This window comes from Vitis riparia, chromosome 14, assembly GCF_004353265.1.
Source record: "Vitis riparia cultivar Riparia Gloire de Montpellier isolate 1030 chromosome 14, EGFV_Vit.rip_1.0, whole genome shotgun sequence".
NCBI classification, from domain to species: Eukaryota; Viridiplantae; Streptophyta; class Magnoliopsida; order Vitales; family Vitaceae; genus Vitis; species Vitis riparia.
This window is the reverse complement of record NC_048444.1, coordinates 469,266-487,597: the sequence shown is the minus strand read 5'-3', so window position 1 is coordinate 487,597 and position 18,332 is coordinate 469,266. Positions and strand designations below refer to the sequence as shown.

General features: G+C 37.4%; 4 protein-coding genes and 1 non-coding gene across 6 annotated transcripts; 2 read left to right on the top strand and 3 right to left on the bottom strand.

The window, feature by feature from the left end:
- Positions 1–262: 262 nt before the first annotated feature.
- Positions 263–3,542, bottom strand: LOC117929834 (uncharacterized protein At5g39570). The gene is given in 3 exon segments (XM_034850257.1): positions 263–558; positions 561–596; positions 2,436–3,542. Coding segments are annotated over 3 exon segments (1,149 nt in total). The 5' UTR covers positions 3,498–3,542; the 3' UTR covers positions 263–507.
- A 1,466-nt stretch (positions 3,543–5,008) lies between these two features.
- Positions 5,009–9,009, top strand: LOC117930679 (pectinesterase 31). 2 transcript variants are annotated; one of them, XM_034851315.1, is made up of 6 exons: positions 5,009–5,479; positions 5,561–5,737; positions 6,027–6,104; positions 6,840–7,027; positions 7,746–7,919; positions 8,523–9,009. In XM_034851315.1, exons 1-6 carry the CDS (start codon positions 5,237–5,239, stop codon positions 8,683–8,685), a joined length of 1,023 nt encoding a protein of 340 aa, XP_034707206.1. In that variant the 5' UTR covers positions 5,009–5,236; the 3' UTR covers positions 8,686–9,009. The 2 variants fall into 2 exon arrangements, with proteins under 2 accessions (XP_034707206.1, XP_034707207.1); XM_034851316.1 differs by having other exon boundaries at positions 5,017–5,479; positions 5,561–5,665; positions 8,523–9,002.
- Positions 9,010–9,107: 98 nt separating this feature from the next.
- On the top strand, positions 9,108–12,268 carry LOC117930680. Its single transcript, XM_034851317.1, has 5 exons — positions 9,108–9,869; positions 10,047–10,133; positions 11,273–11,422; positions 11,509–11,706; positions 11,844–12,268. The coding sequence occupies exons 1-5, from the start codon at positions 9,651–9,653 to the stop codon at positions 11,943–11,945; spliced, it is 756 nt and encodes a 251-aa protein (XP_034707208.1). The 5' UTR covers positions 9,108–9,650; the 3' UTR covers positions 11,946–12,268.
- Positions 12,269–12,393: 125 nt separating this feature from the next.
- On the bottom strand, positions 12,394–12,466 carry TRNAA-UGC. The gene has a single exon. It is a non-coding gene; the product is annotated as a tRNA-Ala (tRNA).
- A 1,172-nt stretch (positions 12,467–13,638) lies between these two features.
- LOC117929934 (pentatricopeptide repeat-containing protein At5g15340, mitochondrial) lies at positions 13,639–15,785 on the bottom strand. Its single transcript, XM_034850382.1, has one exon. It carries the CDS (start codon positions 15,783–15,785, stop codon positions 13,887–13,889), a length of 1,899 nt encoding a protein of 632 aa, XP_034706273.1. The 3' UTR covers positions 13,639–13,886.
- Positions 15,786–18,332: the final 2,547 nt, after the last annotated feature.

The following is an 18,332-nucleotide window of genomic DNA, read 5'->3' as shown; positions in this document are numbered from 1 at the left end:
ACAACCTGATAGAAGATAACCACCTGAAATCTTATTCAGAAGCCATCGGGTTTTTCTGGTTAAATTGCATTAAATAAAAATCCCATGGTTTTCACGAACCATCAACCTCCAAAAGCTAGCCAATTACCAACAGTATGATCCCAACAAATAGAACCCTCTTGGGAAAAAAATATATTCAACATGTTTGTGAAGAACATTTCTAAAGCCCATAATACTGCTAGTCCGTCCAACATAAAATTATAATGAAAAGGGTTCATGCAGATTGATAACACAGGCCAAACCAACCTGACACATGCAAAATTTTTATAAACTAGAACCAGCATCCCATATGTGCAGGATTTTATTAATAAAAAGCACCAACACTTGCACGCATACTAAGTTTCATATAGCCAATAATGTCAACACAAAGCAACAGAACACCAGGCAAACAAACACATGCCCCAACCCTTTATTTAGTAGCAAGCTATGGCTGAGACCTCATTCATAAGGAGAACCACCACATTATGCTCACTCATCATCATAGCTCTCGCGGTGGTGGTGATGGTGGTGATGCTTCCTAGACTTCTTTCCTCATCATCATCGGAGTTGTCATCTCCCTGACAATTCAAAAATGTAATCAGAATAATTAAAGGACAAATTTATGATCATATAACATAAACAACCATCTCACATTCTTTTCCAACATGATTTTACAACATGCATGGGATGTATGAAATGAAAAATAGTTCTCCAATAATAGGTCCATGCCAGAAAATTGTGCTAATCAAAAGCACAGCTGTATTAATGGGTTTTGCACTTCCATGATAATAGAAGTACACATGAGGATAGGTTTTATAAGAAAATAGAAAAAGTTGTATAACTCAACCAAGGTGCAATGTTAAAATGTGCAGGCACCATGGAGGCCTTCATGTTTATATGGGCCTAACTTCTGTGTCTTAGACTGCAAGTACTCCTTGAAACAATTAGCAACCCTTGGAAGGCTCTTAAGAATTTGGGTCCAAGATGGGTATGAATGTATCCATGCCCAAATCCTATTTTTTATCAGCAGTTCTCAAAGCCTGCAGGATCCATTTACAAGTATGAAACCATTTCCTCATGCCACATCCTTTCACACACCCATTCATTGAATAGGTTTTAGGACTGGCAAACCAGATGACAACTTACAATTGCAATACCTCATAGTCTGATTGTGCAAAACAATTAAATAATGACCAAAAAGAAGGAATGAGAGAGGGAAAGCTCTTATGCCATTACAAGTTTTAAGTAGGGAAAGACTAGATGTTCAGTAAAATGAGGAAGCAGGAAACAACAATGGTAAGAGAGGAGATGATTCCTTTCCTTTTTTAAGTGGATGGCATCAAAAAGCCAAGAAAAGGTATTCCACTCTGATTTCAGCATAAATTTATCACGTTTCTTATATTAAAATAAGTGTTATGTAAACAAGGGTAATAAAAAAACATAAAAAGATTAAACATGAACTCATTTCAACAGAACAGTTATGCCACATTCTCCATGAATTTCTAATCTATCAGACAAATATGAGGAGATGCAAAAAACAAAAAAAATGCACTGGTACCATGTCACAGAACTCAACTGCATAACACCTTATCCAAATTATAGACCAGCTTGGCTACCCTCACAGCCTCAACCTGCATATTCAGACTTAACAACTTCACATTATACTTGAGCCTTCAACTTAATCCATGGCCAGACCATCTCCAAGCACTTTCTCTCATTTTATGATCAATCAGCCACCTCCTAGCTTCTCACAAATGTACCCATTCCCAATTGACTTCTTTTTAATTTTCAAAACCAAAATTCAAAATAAACCTATAGCAAATGTATTATATTAATGAGACAGTAGAGCTAGTTTCCATTTAGAATTAAGTTCTATACAAAGAATTACAATGCATGAAAAAAAAAAAAAAAAAAAAAAAAAACAAAGGAAAAAATTAATAATAAGGGAAAAAAAAACCCTGGCATTTATGAAAAGAAATTACAGTTCATAAAAAGATTAAAATGAGATAGAAATTGAAGGCATCCTTTGGTTAACATTTCCATGAATACTCTTATATTTTTCAAACGCTATAATCCAAGTACTAACCAGATAGTGCCTGAATTGTAGAATAGGAATTCAAATGAGCACCCATCTAGATCACAATTAGGTAGATGAAAAACCAGAATAATGGGCCACAAAAGAGTAACCAAATGAAACCTTTAGATATGTTTTTTGAATGGAAACCCAAATAATAAATCACAGCAAAATCAATACAGATCTCCTCACATTCAGAAACCAAAATTATCAATAATCTACTAGTCTCGGATCCAATTAGCCAATAAGAAACAATGCAGCAAAGAAAACCTTGTCAGATCACACTCACAACTAGTCCACAGAAAACTAGGAACTAAAGTGAGGAAAGCATTAATGTACTCACGTATTTTTTGCGGCCATAGCCCTCTTCACCATAACCGTACTTGCGAGGCTCATCATCATCATCGCGCCTCTCATAAGCCGGCTTCTCGTAGCCCTCCTCTTCTTGCCCCTCATTACTTGGCCTCCCATAACTAGGCCTCCTCGGTGGCTCCTCCACCTCCGGACTCTCGTAGCTCGGCCTCCCATACTGTGGCTTCCTGGGGGACCCTTCCCCACCATAACCATACCCACCACCTTGTTCCTCTCCGAAGCTAGGTTTCCGACCGTACCCAGATCCATATTCAGAACTCGGTGCTTCGTACTCAGGCCTCCGACCATACCCAGATCCATACTCCGAACTGGGCTGCTCGAACTCGGGCCTCCGACCATACGCAGATCCATACTCCGAACTAGGTTGCTCGTATTCAGGCTTCCGACCGTACCCAGATCCATATTCCGTGCTAGGCTGTTCGTATTCAGGCTTCCGACCGTACCCAGATCCATATTCCGAGCCAGGCTGTTCGTATTCAGGCTTCCGACCGTACCCAGATCCATATTCCGAGCTAGGCTGTTCGTATTCAGGCTTCCGACCGTAGCCAGATCCATATTCCGAGCTAGGCTGTTCGCATTCAGGCTTCCGACCGTACCCGGATCCGTACTCCGAACTGGGTTCCTCGTAATCAGGCTTCCGCCCATGCCCAGATCCATACTCACCCTCCCCACCAAAACTCGACGGCGGCTTCGGCTGATACCCATACTCACCACCATCACCACTGCCTCCGAACCCTCCTTGGCCAGGAGGTGGTCCGGCGTAACCAAGGACCGGACGAGGCTTGGGACGAGCATAGCTCTTGTATTCATTCTCAAGAGCTTCATCACCGTAAGCCGATGGTTCAGAGCATGATGTGTAGCTTGGGCGATCGTAGTCTATATCACCGGATTTCGAGGCGATCGGATAGCAAGTCTCCTCCGACGGCTCCAAAGGGCGGCCATAGGTGACCGTGATGTCGTAGCCTCCACCATACGGGGTCGGATCGTACTCATCGAACTCGTCGCTAACATCTTCGTTACGATTGTACGTCATTGTTTCGTCTCCCTCCCTGATCTGATCTCAGATAGAGAATGAAGAAGATATCCAAATCTCAGGTATTTATAGACGTCGTTTTTGCACATTTTCTCGTTTACATTTTGTTTTGCATCGTGTACGAAAATGCCCTTGGGTGATGAGGCTCAGTAAGTGTGACTGTGTGAGCGATGAGTAACCAATGAAATATCGGTTTGTAATTCAATTTTACGGATATATCAAAAATATCGATGGATATTTTTCAGAAATATCGGTAGATATTTTTTAAGAAATATCGATGGATATTTTTTTTATAAATATCAATAAAGTGAAAATTATTTAAAATTAATAAAAAGACTTGAAAAAATTTTAAAAAATAATAAAATAAGTAAAATTTATTAAATAAAAACAATTTATACATAAATATAATACATATGATATTGCAAAAGTCCTTATATTCATTATATTGTTAGATGAAGGGAAAACTTGTCGAAGATAATATTTATTTAAAATTTTTTAAATATTTTTATTAAAATATGTTTTATTATATTTTAAATGAAAATTAAATTAATTTATATAAAATATTTTATTTAGATTTAATTTTTAAAATTTTATTAAAAATATATAGTAACAACTTTTTTTTATTAATATTAATTTATTTAATAATCAAAATAAATTTTGATAATTTATAATTATTTATATAGACAGAGGAAAATTGTTTTCATGATTTTTTTTTTTTTTTTTTACCTCTACTAAATCTAAAAATTAAAAGGCCACCTACTTAAATCCCTTTTCTGAAGTTGCCCTCGAGATAATTCCTTAAAAAGACCTATTTTCCTCTGCACTCTCAATCCTCTTAGGTACTAATCTAATCACGTTGATATTATTTTTTTTGCAACCCCCGTTTGATTCCCAAGAAAATCCATCCCCCATTCGATTTCGGGAAAATTCATCCTCGTTTGATTTCCGAGAAAATCCATTCAAAACCCTCAAAGAAAACCAAAAAAATTGTTTTCTTTTTCTCTCTATTTTCTGGATCTGTTTTAGGGGTCTCTTTGCTGTTGTGCCATTGGATTTAAATTTCACGAACCCTAAATCCACGATTTTGAGCCAGGTTTTGTATCCTGTGCGCGGGCTGTCGAGTAATAAAGAAGATGATTTGATGGATGGGGCTTCAGGGCCCAAACCAATCCTCTAGGGTCACTGTCAAGTGGGCCACCAGCCATGTATTGGGCCGCTTGAACGGCCTCTCTAGTCAATGACACTAGGGAGGGAGTGACGCGTGTTATACGAGTGCCGAATGTCGGCAAATTAAATAATTAGGGCAACAATATTGGAGATAAGAGCAATATGTGCAATATATGGTGATATCCACATCAAATCAAAAAGAATTTCTAAATTTAGAAAATTATAATCTTTTAGAATTGCTTCTAATATATCTTGATAATGTGAGGGCAACAATACAACCATCGAACCTAACCCAATTTTATGATTTTGTACATCAAATCAAACCTATTGAATGTATTCACTAATTGAGTCCAATCTACTCAACTTATAAGATTCAAAATCACGACAGCACATGATAAACGGGTGGGGTTGCTCACCCCGAATCTTTCGCCTTCTGCAAACTCCGCCGCTTCGACAAAGAATAATGAGAAGAATCAGAATTCAGAATCGTTTCCGAATTTACATCCCACCTCCGTTTCGCATAGCTCCCATAAACCCAAGAGAGAGAAAAACCCTATACGCAGAAAAGGGGGATGGCGGCCAGAGTGATCCGCGTGGCGCAGGACGGCACTGGAGATTACCGGACTGTGCAGGAAGCCATAGACGTTGTGCCTCTCTGCAACAAATGCCGGATTGTGATTCGCGTGTCGCCGGGTGTGTACAAGCAGCCAGTCTACGTTCCCAAGACGAAGAACCTCATTACACTTGCTGGGTTGCGCCCTGAGGACACTGTACTCACCTGGAACAACACCGCCACCAAAATCGATCATCACCAGGTACACACCCATTTCGTCGTCTACCGGCTGGGTTGTAAATTTGGGTGGCGGTTTGAATTTGGGGCTTTTTTTATTTTTCAGGCGGCTCGGGTGATTGGGACTGGAACTTTTGGGTGTGGGACTGCTATCGTTGAAGGGGAGGATTTTATTGCCGAGAATATCACTTTTGAGAACTCTTCTCCTGAGGTGAAGTTTCTGAAACTCCCAGTTTTATCTTCAATCTTAGCTTGCTCCAATTGGCGAAATGTGTACTCATTGGTTAGTAATGAAATATGGGTTTTTTTTGTTTTTTCTTTCCAGATTGTAATTTAGGTTTTGGGTGTTTTTTTGTTTGTTTATGAGAATTGGAGTTTAGTTTTTTGGGGCATTGGATATATTGAAGTTCTGAGGGCCTGGATCTACTCCAAAGTGCTGTTTCTTTTTGTTCTTTTATGGGTATTGTAATTTGGACTTTTGGGATGTGGATATGTTGGAGTTTTAGGATGGTGCTTCTTCTATGAATTTCTTCAAGTTGTTATAAGACAATTTTTTCTTCCTTTTGTCATAGGGTTCAGGACAAGCTGTGGCAATTAGAGTAACGGCTGATCGTTGTGCCTTCTACAATTGCAGGTTTCTTGGGTGGCAGGTATAATCATAATGGGGATCAATAGCTTTCCTGAAAACTTCGCTAAAATGTTACATTGCTATGAAATTCGTAACTCTGAAATGATTCATGTTATGCTATACAATTAAGCAATTAAGATATTAACCTATGGGGGATAAGGAGTACAAAATTTTGCTAGAAATGCCCTCAAATCCTGTTTTTTATTTTTTTTGAGGAACATGTGGAGATGACTTGTTTTCCTTTGAAGCCATAATATCTCCCTGGCAAAGATATATCCTACGTTCATCAATAACAAAGGATGAGCATTTATTTTTCAACTAATCAGCATGTTAAGATTGTTTTTTTTTTTTTTTTCTATATCAGAAACAACAAATGTATTAAGATCGGTTAAAATTGGGCATGCATAATTTTTCATTTTATGATACTATATATGATAGTATATGCATGCAAGATGTATTGAAGCTACAAAATGAATCCTTTTCTTTGCAAACTTTTATGGATGAAGAAAATCTAGCATCTGGAGGTATTCCTTTGTGCAAGTTTTAGATTGTTTTTTAGCTTTTGCTTGGCTCAGTCAATTCATTTTTCACATGGAATTAATTAACCACATTGATTGGTGAACTCTAGGCTTATATATATAGTTCAATCAGTTGGTTGCTGATGTCTCCTTCATTCTCAGGACAATTCAGAACAAACTATCTTGGACATGATGTTGCATGTCTAGCTTCATGAGTCTATCCTTAAATGTTTATGCAGGATACTTTGTATTTGCATTACGGAAAACAATATCTGAAAGATTGCTATATTGAAGGAAGTGTGGATTTCATCTTTGGGAATAGCACTGCTCTGTTGGAGCATTGTCATATTCACTGCAAGTCAGCGGGATTCATAACAGCACAAAGTAGGAAATCTTCTCAGGAATCAACTGGCTATGTATTCCTCAGGTGTGTAATAACCAGTTTCCAATTTCAAATTCTAAAGTATGGCCTATTAAAGAACTTCAAATTCTAAAGTATGGTTGTAAAAATAAGGGCTTGATATTGTTTGTTACTTGCAAGAGCATTTTAATGTGAAATTTTTTTCTTTTGGAAAATTTTAACAAATTAGTGTCATACAAGATATATTCCATTTAATATTCATAATCTTGATTGACAATCTCATCAACTAGCACAATTTTGGGAAAAACATGTGCTTTTTTAAGACATAGAAGTTTGGTATATGCTTTTACCACATGTGTTATGTTTAAAAACTCATTGCTTACATAGCTAGTCTCAAGCCAGGACAAAGGGAGTCCTATCTCATTAGATTGAAAACCACAATAAGCTTGTAACACCTTTAGTTAAATGACTGTAAACATTTGGTAAGAAATCTATGATCGTATGCTGATGTGAGGCAAAATACAAGTAGAGAGAGTAGAATTGGGAAATAAGATTTGTGCGTTTATTTCCCAACCCCCATCTTGCAATTCTGTTTCTAAGTGAAATGGAATGGATAATTATACATCACTCTCAAAAGGTTGTCTGATTAGGAATATGTCTGACTCAAAGAAGAATCTATGTCTAGGTTCTGTACTTCTTGCCTTTGTTTCTCCTTAGTTATAATTGCCTAACCAACCAGTCCTTGTATATTTTCTTCTTTTTGAAATTTATGGTGTTGATGCAGATGTGTGATCACTGGCAATGGTGGGGCTTCGTATACACATCTTGGACGACCGTGGGGACCCTTTGGAAGGGTGGTCTTTTTATACACATGGATGGATGCTTGCATCAAACTTGTAGGCTGGCATAACTGGGGCAAAGCCGAGAATGAGAGAAGTGCTTGCTTTTATGAGTACAGGTACTTCATATTCAATCCTTTCTCTGTATAGCTTTGAAACTTTAGGGGCTGTTTCAGATACCAGAAACCCAGTAAGCTGAAGATCTGATGATTGGTTTTGATTTACTCTGTTTGATAAGAATGTTTGGTTTGGGCTGTATTCCATTCATCTATATTCAATATCCAATGTCTGTTGTTTTCAACTTGAACTTTGTCACTTCTCACTTCATCTATTCAAGAAATTCTGGCCTGCTCTTAGTGCAGCCACTGTGACAGACTGTAATAGTATCGTTGAATACTCTCTAACCTAAGAAAATACTTGGATAGTACCATTAGTACTATTGAAATTCTCATTTAATTGTAAGGTTCAACTCTGTTGGATTTGAGTTTTCAACATTTTTTTTACATGAATTTTTCCTTTTTTCTTTATTTTTTTAGAAAGCGTTTTACGTTTGAGTTTGAAAACCTTTGTCATCTACTTGCTTGTTAAATGGAAGGGGAAAGAAACTGAATAGCATGTATACTTAGATTACTGCCTTGTTGAAAGTGAGCTTTGTGAACTCCCCTTCCTCCCATGAGACTCTACTAATGCCACATCTTTTGTTGCTTTAATCAACACTGCAGGTGTTTTGGACCAGGCAGTTGCCCATCAAAACGTGTAACATGGGCTAGAGAACTGGTAGATGAAGAAGCAGAACAGTTCCTCATGCATTCTTTTATTGACCCGGATGTGGAGAGGCCTTGGCTGGCCCAGAGAATGGCTCTGAGGATACCATATTCCGCATAGAAATTATATTGCTGGAAATATGCAGTAGGTTCCCATCTGAAAATTGGAAAAAAAAATGAAAAAGAAAGAAAAAGAAAAAAAAAAAAGGTTTTCAGACCTTATATGTACGATGGGTTCAGCCTTTATTTGACTTCCCTGCAGATGATTTGTGATTGTATTATTTATGCTATAGAGTTGTATCCTCAACTAGGTTCTGAGGAAATCAAATGGTTGTTTCTGGGCACACAATTAAACTGTTTAGCTCAGTAGTATTGAGACCCTTGTATAATGGTCAATGTGCCAATAAGAATTTTATGATATTGAACAAATGAGCTGGATATGGAATGCGAAAAATTACCAATAGCTAGTTTTGAGAAATGCTTTGTTATAAAATTGTAACAGTACAGGAATGAGGTAAATGGCAGTTTAAAGATTAATCAGGTGGAGTCCACCAAACCAAAATCAGGACTCTCACAGATTGGCTTTCACATGGAATTCTGAGGACTGGATGGAAGCTCCTTGCATCTCACGCCGCCCTGATTTTTCCAGTGAATTATCACCACATGCGTCTTGACTCTTGAGCAGTATCATTTACCAAATTTTATTTGCCAACTCACCAATTTGGAGTGGACAAGCCCAGAAACGCAAACAGAAATATTAGGGTTCTGTCTATAAAATTTGATATATTTTTTGGCATGTGATGACTGATGGGTGGACCACTCACCCATCAACCAGAACCACCAAATATTTTTCCTTTCCTAAAGCAGCTACAGGTGGTCACACCACCCGACATAATGCCAGCACTTCCAAGGCTCCAACCACTGTTTGCCACATGCACAGGATAAAAGCCATGTCACATATGCTTATCTTTCATCTACCCATTTTCACAATGTGCATTCTATGATATAGCACTTTTTGCAGCTAACCCCAAAACCCAGAAAGAAGAGAAACAAAACCAGAAAGGAAAAGGTATTGAAGGTTCATACATGAGTGAGGTTGCAGCTGGTAGTGCCTTCATTCCTCGCCACCACCACCACTTGCCCCTGGGCATAGGAAAATGGAAGGATCAGCTTGTCAAGCCCAACAGGCAGTGGCATGTGGTGACTCAACCAAAGTGGCAGCCAGTGATCAAGAACCAGATGGTTAAGCCTTCTACTTACACTTCCAGAATCTCCACTGATCTCCCTCTCTATGAGTCTCCTGGGGTAAGTGACCATCTCTCTCTCTCAAGTCAATTGGGTGTTTCCTTTTTCTTTTTTCTTTCTTTTTCCCTCTATTTCCTTTGACACCAAGCTACTGATGTAAGGAATTTTGAACTCCGGCACATACATTTTCCATTATTGGTAAATTGGGATGAAATTGAATTTTTTTTCTTTTTTCAGGCTTTGTTTGATGAATATCTGGAGGACAAGCCCAGAGTGTTCAAAGCAATATTTCCAGACAAAAGAAGAAGCCAACGAATTAATGAGGTTTGCACATTGGTTTATTAATTTCCCCTCTTCTTAATTGTTGTGCCAGCAAATGAAATTAGAGAGTAAAAATGAATCGTTAGTTCATTTTTATGATTAACTTCTTTGATATTAAGGCAGATCATGTAAGTCCCTCAGATTTTAGCTTTTACTTAGTAGAGGATGGGCACTAGAACAATATTCTGTCTTCATTTCAAAGCAAAAAGCTGATTAATCTCTCCTTTTCCTTAACATTTCTGTTATACCACATTATCAAGGATGGGGAAGGAGCTTGTAATTTTTCAAAGTTTAGTGGGAGTCTTGTTTATTAGATAAGCTATTCTGGTGGTGATTAAAGCCTTAAAAGATATGTGGGAACTCACCAAGCCTACTGTCTTTAAATATATTTGGGTATTTTATAAAACCATATGAACTTATATGGGTTTAGGATTATTTCTTAATAATTAAGTCATGGTCATACCATAACTGAAGACTATTCCAACATCTCCATCTTAGCTCTTCTCTTGAGCTGGTGATTTGTAGACTCAGCTGTGCCCTGTAACCCCTTTGTATCTACTCAATTACGTTTTATCAAATTCCTTGTACTTGTAGCTCAAACACAAAACACCACAGAAGGGAATTCATCTTATTTCCTGTGCCATTATTTTCATTATTTCATCACTCATAAGTTAAGACATTTTCTTGAAGAGTTAGTTGTTTTAAGTCTCTTGTATCCCTCCTAACAAGGGCACTCGATTTGTTTGTGCAAAGATTTCAGACAGTTTTGAGTTTTGGTTAGACAGGTATTAATTGCCAGTCATTCCTATTAGAATGTGAAAATGATGTTCTATCGAGTTACTTCTAAAACCCCTTTGTTTTACGATTCCAGGCCTTTTTAAGAAGTTTTTGTCAAAGAAGAACATCCAGCCTAAGATCTAAGGAAGTGTATTTAACCCTTCTTTGTAGTGCTACTAGGAATAGAATCCATAAATGCAAAAGAAACAAAGGAAGAGATCAAAACAAACTGCTTAATAGATCTGTAAACCTGGCTCCTTTATTTCCTAGAGTGAAAATCTTGCAGCTACTGATGTTGGTGAAATAAGATGAAAATTTTTGGTGGTTTGGCAGCTACTGATGTTTGGATTAACTCATTTATGCAGGAAGAATGGAGGATTCAAATGTTGCCCATACAGTTCCTTTTCCTTACTGTGTGGCCAGTAATAGACATGAGATTGAGATGCAAATCAAGAGGGAAAGATTACCCACCTGGCGTTCCTCACAACATCACAAAGGTTCTTGAGCTCAACATTGTGAGTCTACACAAGAAATTACCCAGATATTAAGTAGTACTCTCATGAGTTCATATGTAACCAGTATCAAACCTGTTATTTTGCAGATTAGATGGGAGCTCCAAGGGCTTGATGATCTTCTCAAACCATCTCATTTTAGCCTAGGTGTAAAAGGAGCCTTGTATCCAGAGAGACAGGCAATGCAGAGCCGGCTTAAAGGTCAGCTAGAGATGAGCATAAGCTTTGTCCTTCCTCCTGTGCTTGCTCTGGTCCCTGAAGATGGTCTCCGAAGTGTTGCAGAGTCGGTTAGACCTCTAAAGCCACTGCACAATCATTATTTTCCTTGATTCTATAGAAATGTGCTACAAGATTCAGGAAGGAAAAGAACATACGAACTAAAATGTTGGTCCTAACTACCCTGTCAACAAATAATTCTTAACAGGTGCTAAAAAGATTGCTGGAGAACATGAAGCATAAAGTTAATGGAAGCCTGCTTGCAGACTATAACGAGTTCAGGAAGCAGAAACTGAAGAATCTAGTTTGAGCTTATTGCTTGATCTCCCTATAAATTCATACCAGGCAATAAATTTTGAAAGCTGGAGTTCTTGCATTTTCCATCAACCCAGATGAAGCTGACCAAAACTACAGAAGCAGGACAAATTGCAGACATGATACAAAGGATCCTGAAGAATCTGCCACCTTGTAGAGAGATTTCCTTTCTTTTAGCACTCGTTGAGTTGAACATATTCTTTTGAAGGTAGTTATTCTTGAGAAAATTGTGGTATCAGAGAGCATTTCTGGGGCATCCCACTTCCATATGTAGAATTTGAATACCTGAAATCAATGGGAAGAATATCTTAATTTCAAGTTTGAGTATTTTAGAACAGACCAAGCAAAATGACAATGTTGTTCAGGCTCTGCTTTGATCAGGGTAAGCACAATGCAAGGGAAAAAAATCAATTAATTGTTTTCCTCTCAAAAGGGAAAAAGAATGGAGATGCGGGGGATCGAACCCCGTGCCTCTCGCATGCAAAGCGAGCGCTCTACCATTTGAGCTACATCCCCATTCATGACGATGTCTCAATGCTAATTATTGATTACCTTTTAACCTTACACGATCATTCAATCGATTTGCAGATGCACATGGAAAAAGAAACACAAAATAGCCGGAGGAGGATGCCATTTACATGGGGAGATGAGCTATGCATGTCAAGCCAAACTTTGTTCTCCACTAGTAGAAAATCAAATGGTACAAGATTGAAAGATCTTGTCTTGATGTGGTCCTATTGCGATATCTTCAAAGTTATAATCTTCATAAAATTTATAATTATTTTAATGGATATATCAATAATGAATAACTATTGATCAATATAGTCACAAAAATAATCAATTGCATATGTGACACAAGATTTGATGTGGAAAAACCACATAACAATCCCTAGGTATAAAAAACCACGGATGATCTATTAACCATGGTCGATCCACTAAATTTGAAAAAAAAATAAAAATATACATTATTTTACTTATTTAGATACACTACTCTTTGAGGTCTTATACCGTCAACATTTATACTCTTCCTTAACATCCCGATACAACACTCTCTCATGCTCCTTAGTGGACCAACTCAAAGACCTTGTTAAGGCTTTAGCAACTCAAATCCTTAACCTTTGGATTGTCAAAAAATTTCTTTCAAGAATGGTCTTGAAAGATTTAAAGATGGAGGTCTTAGGGCTGTAGGGACGACTAATTTCTTGTGAATCATATTCAATATAATAAAACTCAGCATTATACTAAAAACCTAGGGCATGGATTTGGAAAACAATTGTAATGTTAATTATACGAAAATGTCCCTGAAAACAAGAGCAACAAAATAAAAAAAAAAAATACAAAAAAAAAAAAAAAATGATTCAAGCGCTCAAAGGGGACATTCAAATGTTTTGTGTTTCAAACTTTGTTTTTTATGTTTTTCTCCAACATGAACATAAGTATTCTTTTATAATAATTTCCCAACCTCTAATCGGTAAGACCCTTCAGTACAAAATGGAAAATAAATTACTATCCTAAAACATACATTAACAAAGGTAAAAAGACAGTGCATTTAAGGTTATAACTTCCTTCAGTGCCTATTGGCAGTATACAGTTATGGTCACCAATAACCAAACTATGAACAAGAGGGTATATAAAACCACCCTTTAGGATGCAGATCATTAAAGGAAATGGTACAGACAAAGGCCATGGAACATGAATGAAATAAGCTGACAAATAAGATGCACAGTTTTTTGAAATGATGTGTAAACCATCAGTTACATACCCAAATGAAAAACAAAGAAGAAACATAAATTAAGGAGTGCAAGAACCTAATTTCCATGGGACATCAAAATCCAGCTCAATTTCCTGAACCATAAATTACAACATTTCAAGAAAAAAGAAATCAAATGAATTTAGTAATTATGCAGTGCAAATTATCAGCATGATGCAGTTGGGATCACCAATAATCACAACAAGAACATGAACCTTCCTTGAAACAATGAAAACGATTGCGATCTCTGATGACAATTTCTCGGTTGTATATCTTAGAAACAATCTTGATAGCAGAATGACAATCTTGGCATATTCGTAGATTCTTGAAAATATGAAGGGGCACACCAGGCCTTGTGCTTATAAGCCCAAAACAAATTGCCAGCTTCTCACTATGAGAGAACAATGCCTGCTCTTTCTCCTCCTGCTCAACTGAATCATCCTCCAAGCTATCACAACCAGCAAAAATTTGTAAGGCGGTGTTGGGTGCATAACCAGCCAACCTTAACCTTCGAATCATCTCATCCAACATATTGTAAACCTCTCGTGTTCGTGGGTGTGATTTATCCCCCGCACTGAACTGATGAACTTGGCCACCAACATGGATGGAACTCATGCCAGGCACCTTTTTAATACCCCTCTTCTTAAGAACCTGGCGAAGAGAATTAGCCCTGTTCTGCTTTCCAGCCAAAGCATACATATTGGAAAGTAGAATATGATACTCAGTGTTTTGGGGATCCAACTGAACCAGCTCTTGCAAAAGGTGTTCCCCCAACTGGAGCTTCCCATGGATGCTGCAGGAACCCAAAAGTGATCCCAGAACAACCTCATTGGGACGAATTGGCATCTCCCTCACTAAAATCTCTGCTTCTTCTAAACGACCAGCCCGACCTAAAAGATCAACCATACAAGCATAGTGTTCTACCTTAGGGGTGATGCCATACACAGATTCAAGGTTACCAAAGTAAAAGCAACCTTGATCAACCAAACCTGAATGACTACATGCACTTAACACAGACGTAAAGGTGACATCATCTGGCTTAGCTTCTTTAAACATCTGAGGAAATATATCCAGTGCAGCTCTACCTAATCCATGCATTGCCAGACCACTAAGCATAACATTCCAAGCCACCACATTCCTTTGAGGCATTTTCTTAAAAAATTTAAATGCAATATGTATTCTACCACATTTGGCATACATATCAACCAATGCTGTGCCCACCATGATATTCAGCTCCTTCTCCTTTGTCTTCAAAGCATAGGCATGTACCCACCTGCCCATCATCAAATCCCCTGACTGAGAACAAGCGGTTAGAATTGAACATAAGGTAACGTAATTCAACTCCATTTCCAAATCAAATATCATTTCTCGGACAAGGGCAAAACTCTCCTGGGTCAATCCACTATCCAAATACCCTGCAATCATTATCGTCCAAGCAACCTCATTCCTCTCAGGCATCTCATCAAACACCACTCTCCCATTCCTTACACCCTCTGATCTAATCACACCATCAAGAATCACAGTCCATGACACAACACTCTGCCCCTTCATTTCATCAAAAACCCGTCTAGCCTCACCCATTAGCCCAGACTTCGAATACATATCCATAACAGCATTACACGCTTTCACAACACCACCCAAACCCATTTTCACCATACACCCATGTCCCTGCGCACCAACCACCACATCTCCCAACCGAGCACAACCCCCAAATAGGCAAACCAACGTCACCTCATCAGGCTTCACTCCACATCTTCGCATTTCAACGAAAATAAGAAGAGCCTCATCAGACACATTGTGGCGTACAAAGCAGCCCATAAGGGTGGTCCAGTCCACAGTGTCTTTGTGCGAGTGGGGAATTTCATCGAACACCTTGCGTGCCTGCCATGCGCAACCGCAGGAGGCGTAGAACTGGAGAAGGGCATTGTGGAGGAAGGTCTCCGGTGCTCCGGCGATGCCGGTGGTGATGATGGTGGCGTGGAGCCTTTCGCCGATGTCGAGAGAGGACTCTCTAGCGCATGAGCGTAGAAGGAACCGATAGTGGCGAGAGACTGAAGACAAGGCCGTGTGGCGAGACCATATCATATATTGTATATCCGTAGAGGGAGAATTTGAATCAGCCTTGAATATAAACCTGCGAGATAAACAAAACGACGTCGGTTAAGGTCTTTTGGTAAACTTGTCTATACCAACTTATTTAAATTTTTTAAATTATATTCAAATAAATATAATTTAAAAATAAATAAATTAAGTTTACAACAATTTTATTTTGTCTTTTTTTTTAAAAAAAAGCCTTCACTTCCATTATTGTGCTTAAAAAGGGAAAAAAAATTATATTAAGCTTAATTTTACTTTTATTTTATATAGATCAATATGGGGCAAAATGATGTAAAACTTAAATTTACTTGAAACTGAACCTAGGTCTTAAATTGAAATTTCAAACCCCCTATTGTCTCAATGAAACTTTCACCTCACTTATTTTATTAGGGATGAGGGGAGGGAAGTCTTAAAAATACTTTTTTTTTACTACCATCTATAATATTAATAGAATCGGTCATTTATGATTGAAGTTGAAACATCGTATAGAGTTTTTCTCAAATGTTTCCACCCTACATGTTGTAATATATGCATTATCAAATTATAAATCGTAATAAATACATAATTAAATTATAAATAGTTCATGAATAATTTCTTAATAATACCAAACAAAAATAATAAATCATATGTATGAGAGATTTTAAATAAACGATAACATAGGATGATCAACTCATCTTAAAAGAGTTGCAAGTATCCAAAGAATATCTTGTCAAAGCAATGCCCGAAGAAGGCTTTGATTTAGCGTAACATAAGGTAATGGATAGAGGAGCAATATTCAAATCATTGGTCACGAGGGGAAGCTTGGGGATTAATTTGATACAGTGCCTATGACCTATGTTGGCTATGGTTGAAGTATGGACTTCCTTTTAGTCAAACATTAATGACACCGAATATAACCTCCTTCTTAAGTCTCTTTTAGGCTAAGAGGAACTTGCGCTAGTGGATACTCTCTTTCTAAGGGTTGGAGTAGAAGTTCACAACGCCTCCAACAAGTTTAGGATGAGAGAATTCATGCCTTTAATAAAAGTTTCTTTATGGAATCAGGTCCCAAAATCCTGAAAGTGATAAGAAAGGGGTAGCACAATAGAGAACATCCTATTATTAGCTGAAGAGGCCCCATGAGTGTCCTTAACTAGAACATGTTCCTAAGATTATGAAGTTGTGTTCATCATTTCATACAAAAGTGACTCTAATACTAAAAAGTAGCATGAAGCCTCAAAATTGACCACCCTAAGCACCCTCCAACATCGGTCTCATTATAGGTATGTGACTTGAGAAACCTTAGGCTCTCAATTAATAGGAAACATAGGTAATAGATTAGTAGCAATGTCAAAACATAAATATAATTAAAAGAAAAGGAAGGGTCATCATAACATCTCCACCTTTTACAAAAGGTATTGAGGGTACATTCCATGGCATGTTTGATACCTCTCATTCTTTGCTGAGTAGTAAGAAACTTTGGTCCTCCTATTTTTTTCCAAGAATTTGAAATTTTGGAAACCAAATTTTGAGACTTGTTAGGAAATATATACAAGTGTCATTGCTAACACTTAGTATAAATTCAATAACTCTCTCACCCTAATCTTATAATTTAGGGTAGATTCATGATTGTTATGGCCATTAAAATGCCAATGGTATTAGGATTGAAATGTTGTAATGTCATCTTGACAAAAGAAAAGAAATTCAAAATAATAATGGAAGAAGGAAATGAAGCTTGGCTTTTAAACACTCTATTGGAACTATACATTCCCTTGGTCTAAAGGGGCGAAGCTCCTCTTTGCGAAGAAGGAATTTTAAAATGCTCAATAGAAACTTTAAGCCAATCATTATACATTTCACAAAAGAAAAACAAAGAGAAAGAAAATCAAGTAAAAGAGTTTTCTATAAGGCATGGGTAACGATTGGCCTTCTCACGACACTTTGAGAAATGATTGAACTATCTTCTTTGAAAATATGTGTCACATAACTTTTGGTTTTTCCTCTTATTTATTAAAATCACTGGAAAATAGAGAGAATGATGTAAGGACGGGTTAATTGCTTAATAAGTGTCATCATCCAAACGAAAGGCCACATATCCATAGTTAGGCTTACCATCATCATAGTTCATTAATTATAAATTAATCTTCTTCATTTTTACAATAATGAGACACCTCCCATAATACTTCCCAATTACTTTCCCTCAATATAAAGCAAATGACACACCACACTATTCTAAATTATCGATTCCTTATTAATAGTGAAACAACCAAAATTATTTTTTATAATATAAATGAAATGGATGACCCATTAACAATGTTATGATTTATTGGCAACAAATACCTAAAAAGTGACATAATTCAATCCCTAGAAAATTATAAAAATAGGTGAAGTTTTTCATTCAAAGGTAAGTAAACACACACTTCTATCTATTGATTCTCTGATTAAGAATCATGCTTAACTTGATCGTCAGGAAAAGGTTAGCTTAACTGGCACACTCTTTGTTCTAATCATCTTATTGCAAGTATGTACATAGGATCAAGCAAGGACAATTTCAAC

Excerpts from the sequence above, each read along its gene's own strand:
- LOC117930679 (XM_034851315.1), top strand. The coding sequence starts at position 5,237 with ATGGCGGCCAGAGTGATCCGCGTGGCGCAGGACGGCACTGGAGATTAC. Across the intron at positions 5,480-5,560 it reads CCAAAATCGATCATCACCAG|GCGGCTCGGGTGATTGGGAC; the intron begins GTACACACCCAT and ends TTTATTTTTCAG. Across the intron at positions 7,028-7,745 it reads ACTGGCTATGTATTCCTCAG|ATGTGTGATCACTGGCAATG; the intron begins GTGTGTAATAAC and ends GTGTTGATGCAG.
- LOC117929934 (XM_034850382.1), bottom strand. The coding sequence starts at position 15,785 with ATGATATGGTCTCGCCACACGGCCTTGTCTTCAGTCTCTCGCCACTAT.
- LOC117930680 (XM_034851317.1), top strand. The coding sequence starts at position 9,651 with ATGAGTGAGGTTGCAGCTGGTAGTGCCTTCATTCCTCGCCACCACCAC. Across the intron at positions 9,870-10,046 it reads CTCTCTATGAGTCTCCTGGG|GCTTTGTTTGATGAATATCT; the intron begins GTAAGTGACCAT and ends TTCTTTTTTCAG. Across the intron at positions 10,134-11,272 it reads GAAGCCAACGAATTAATGAG|GAAGAATGGAGGATTCAAAT; the intron begins GTTTGCACATTG and ends TCATTTATGCAG.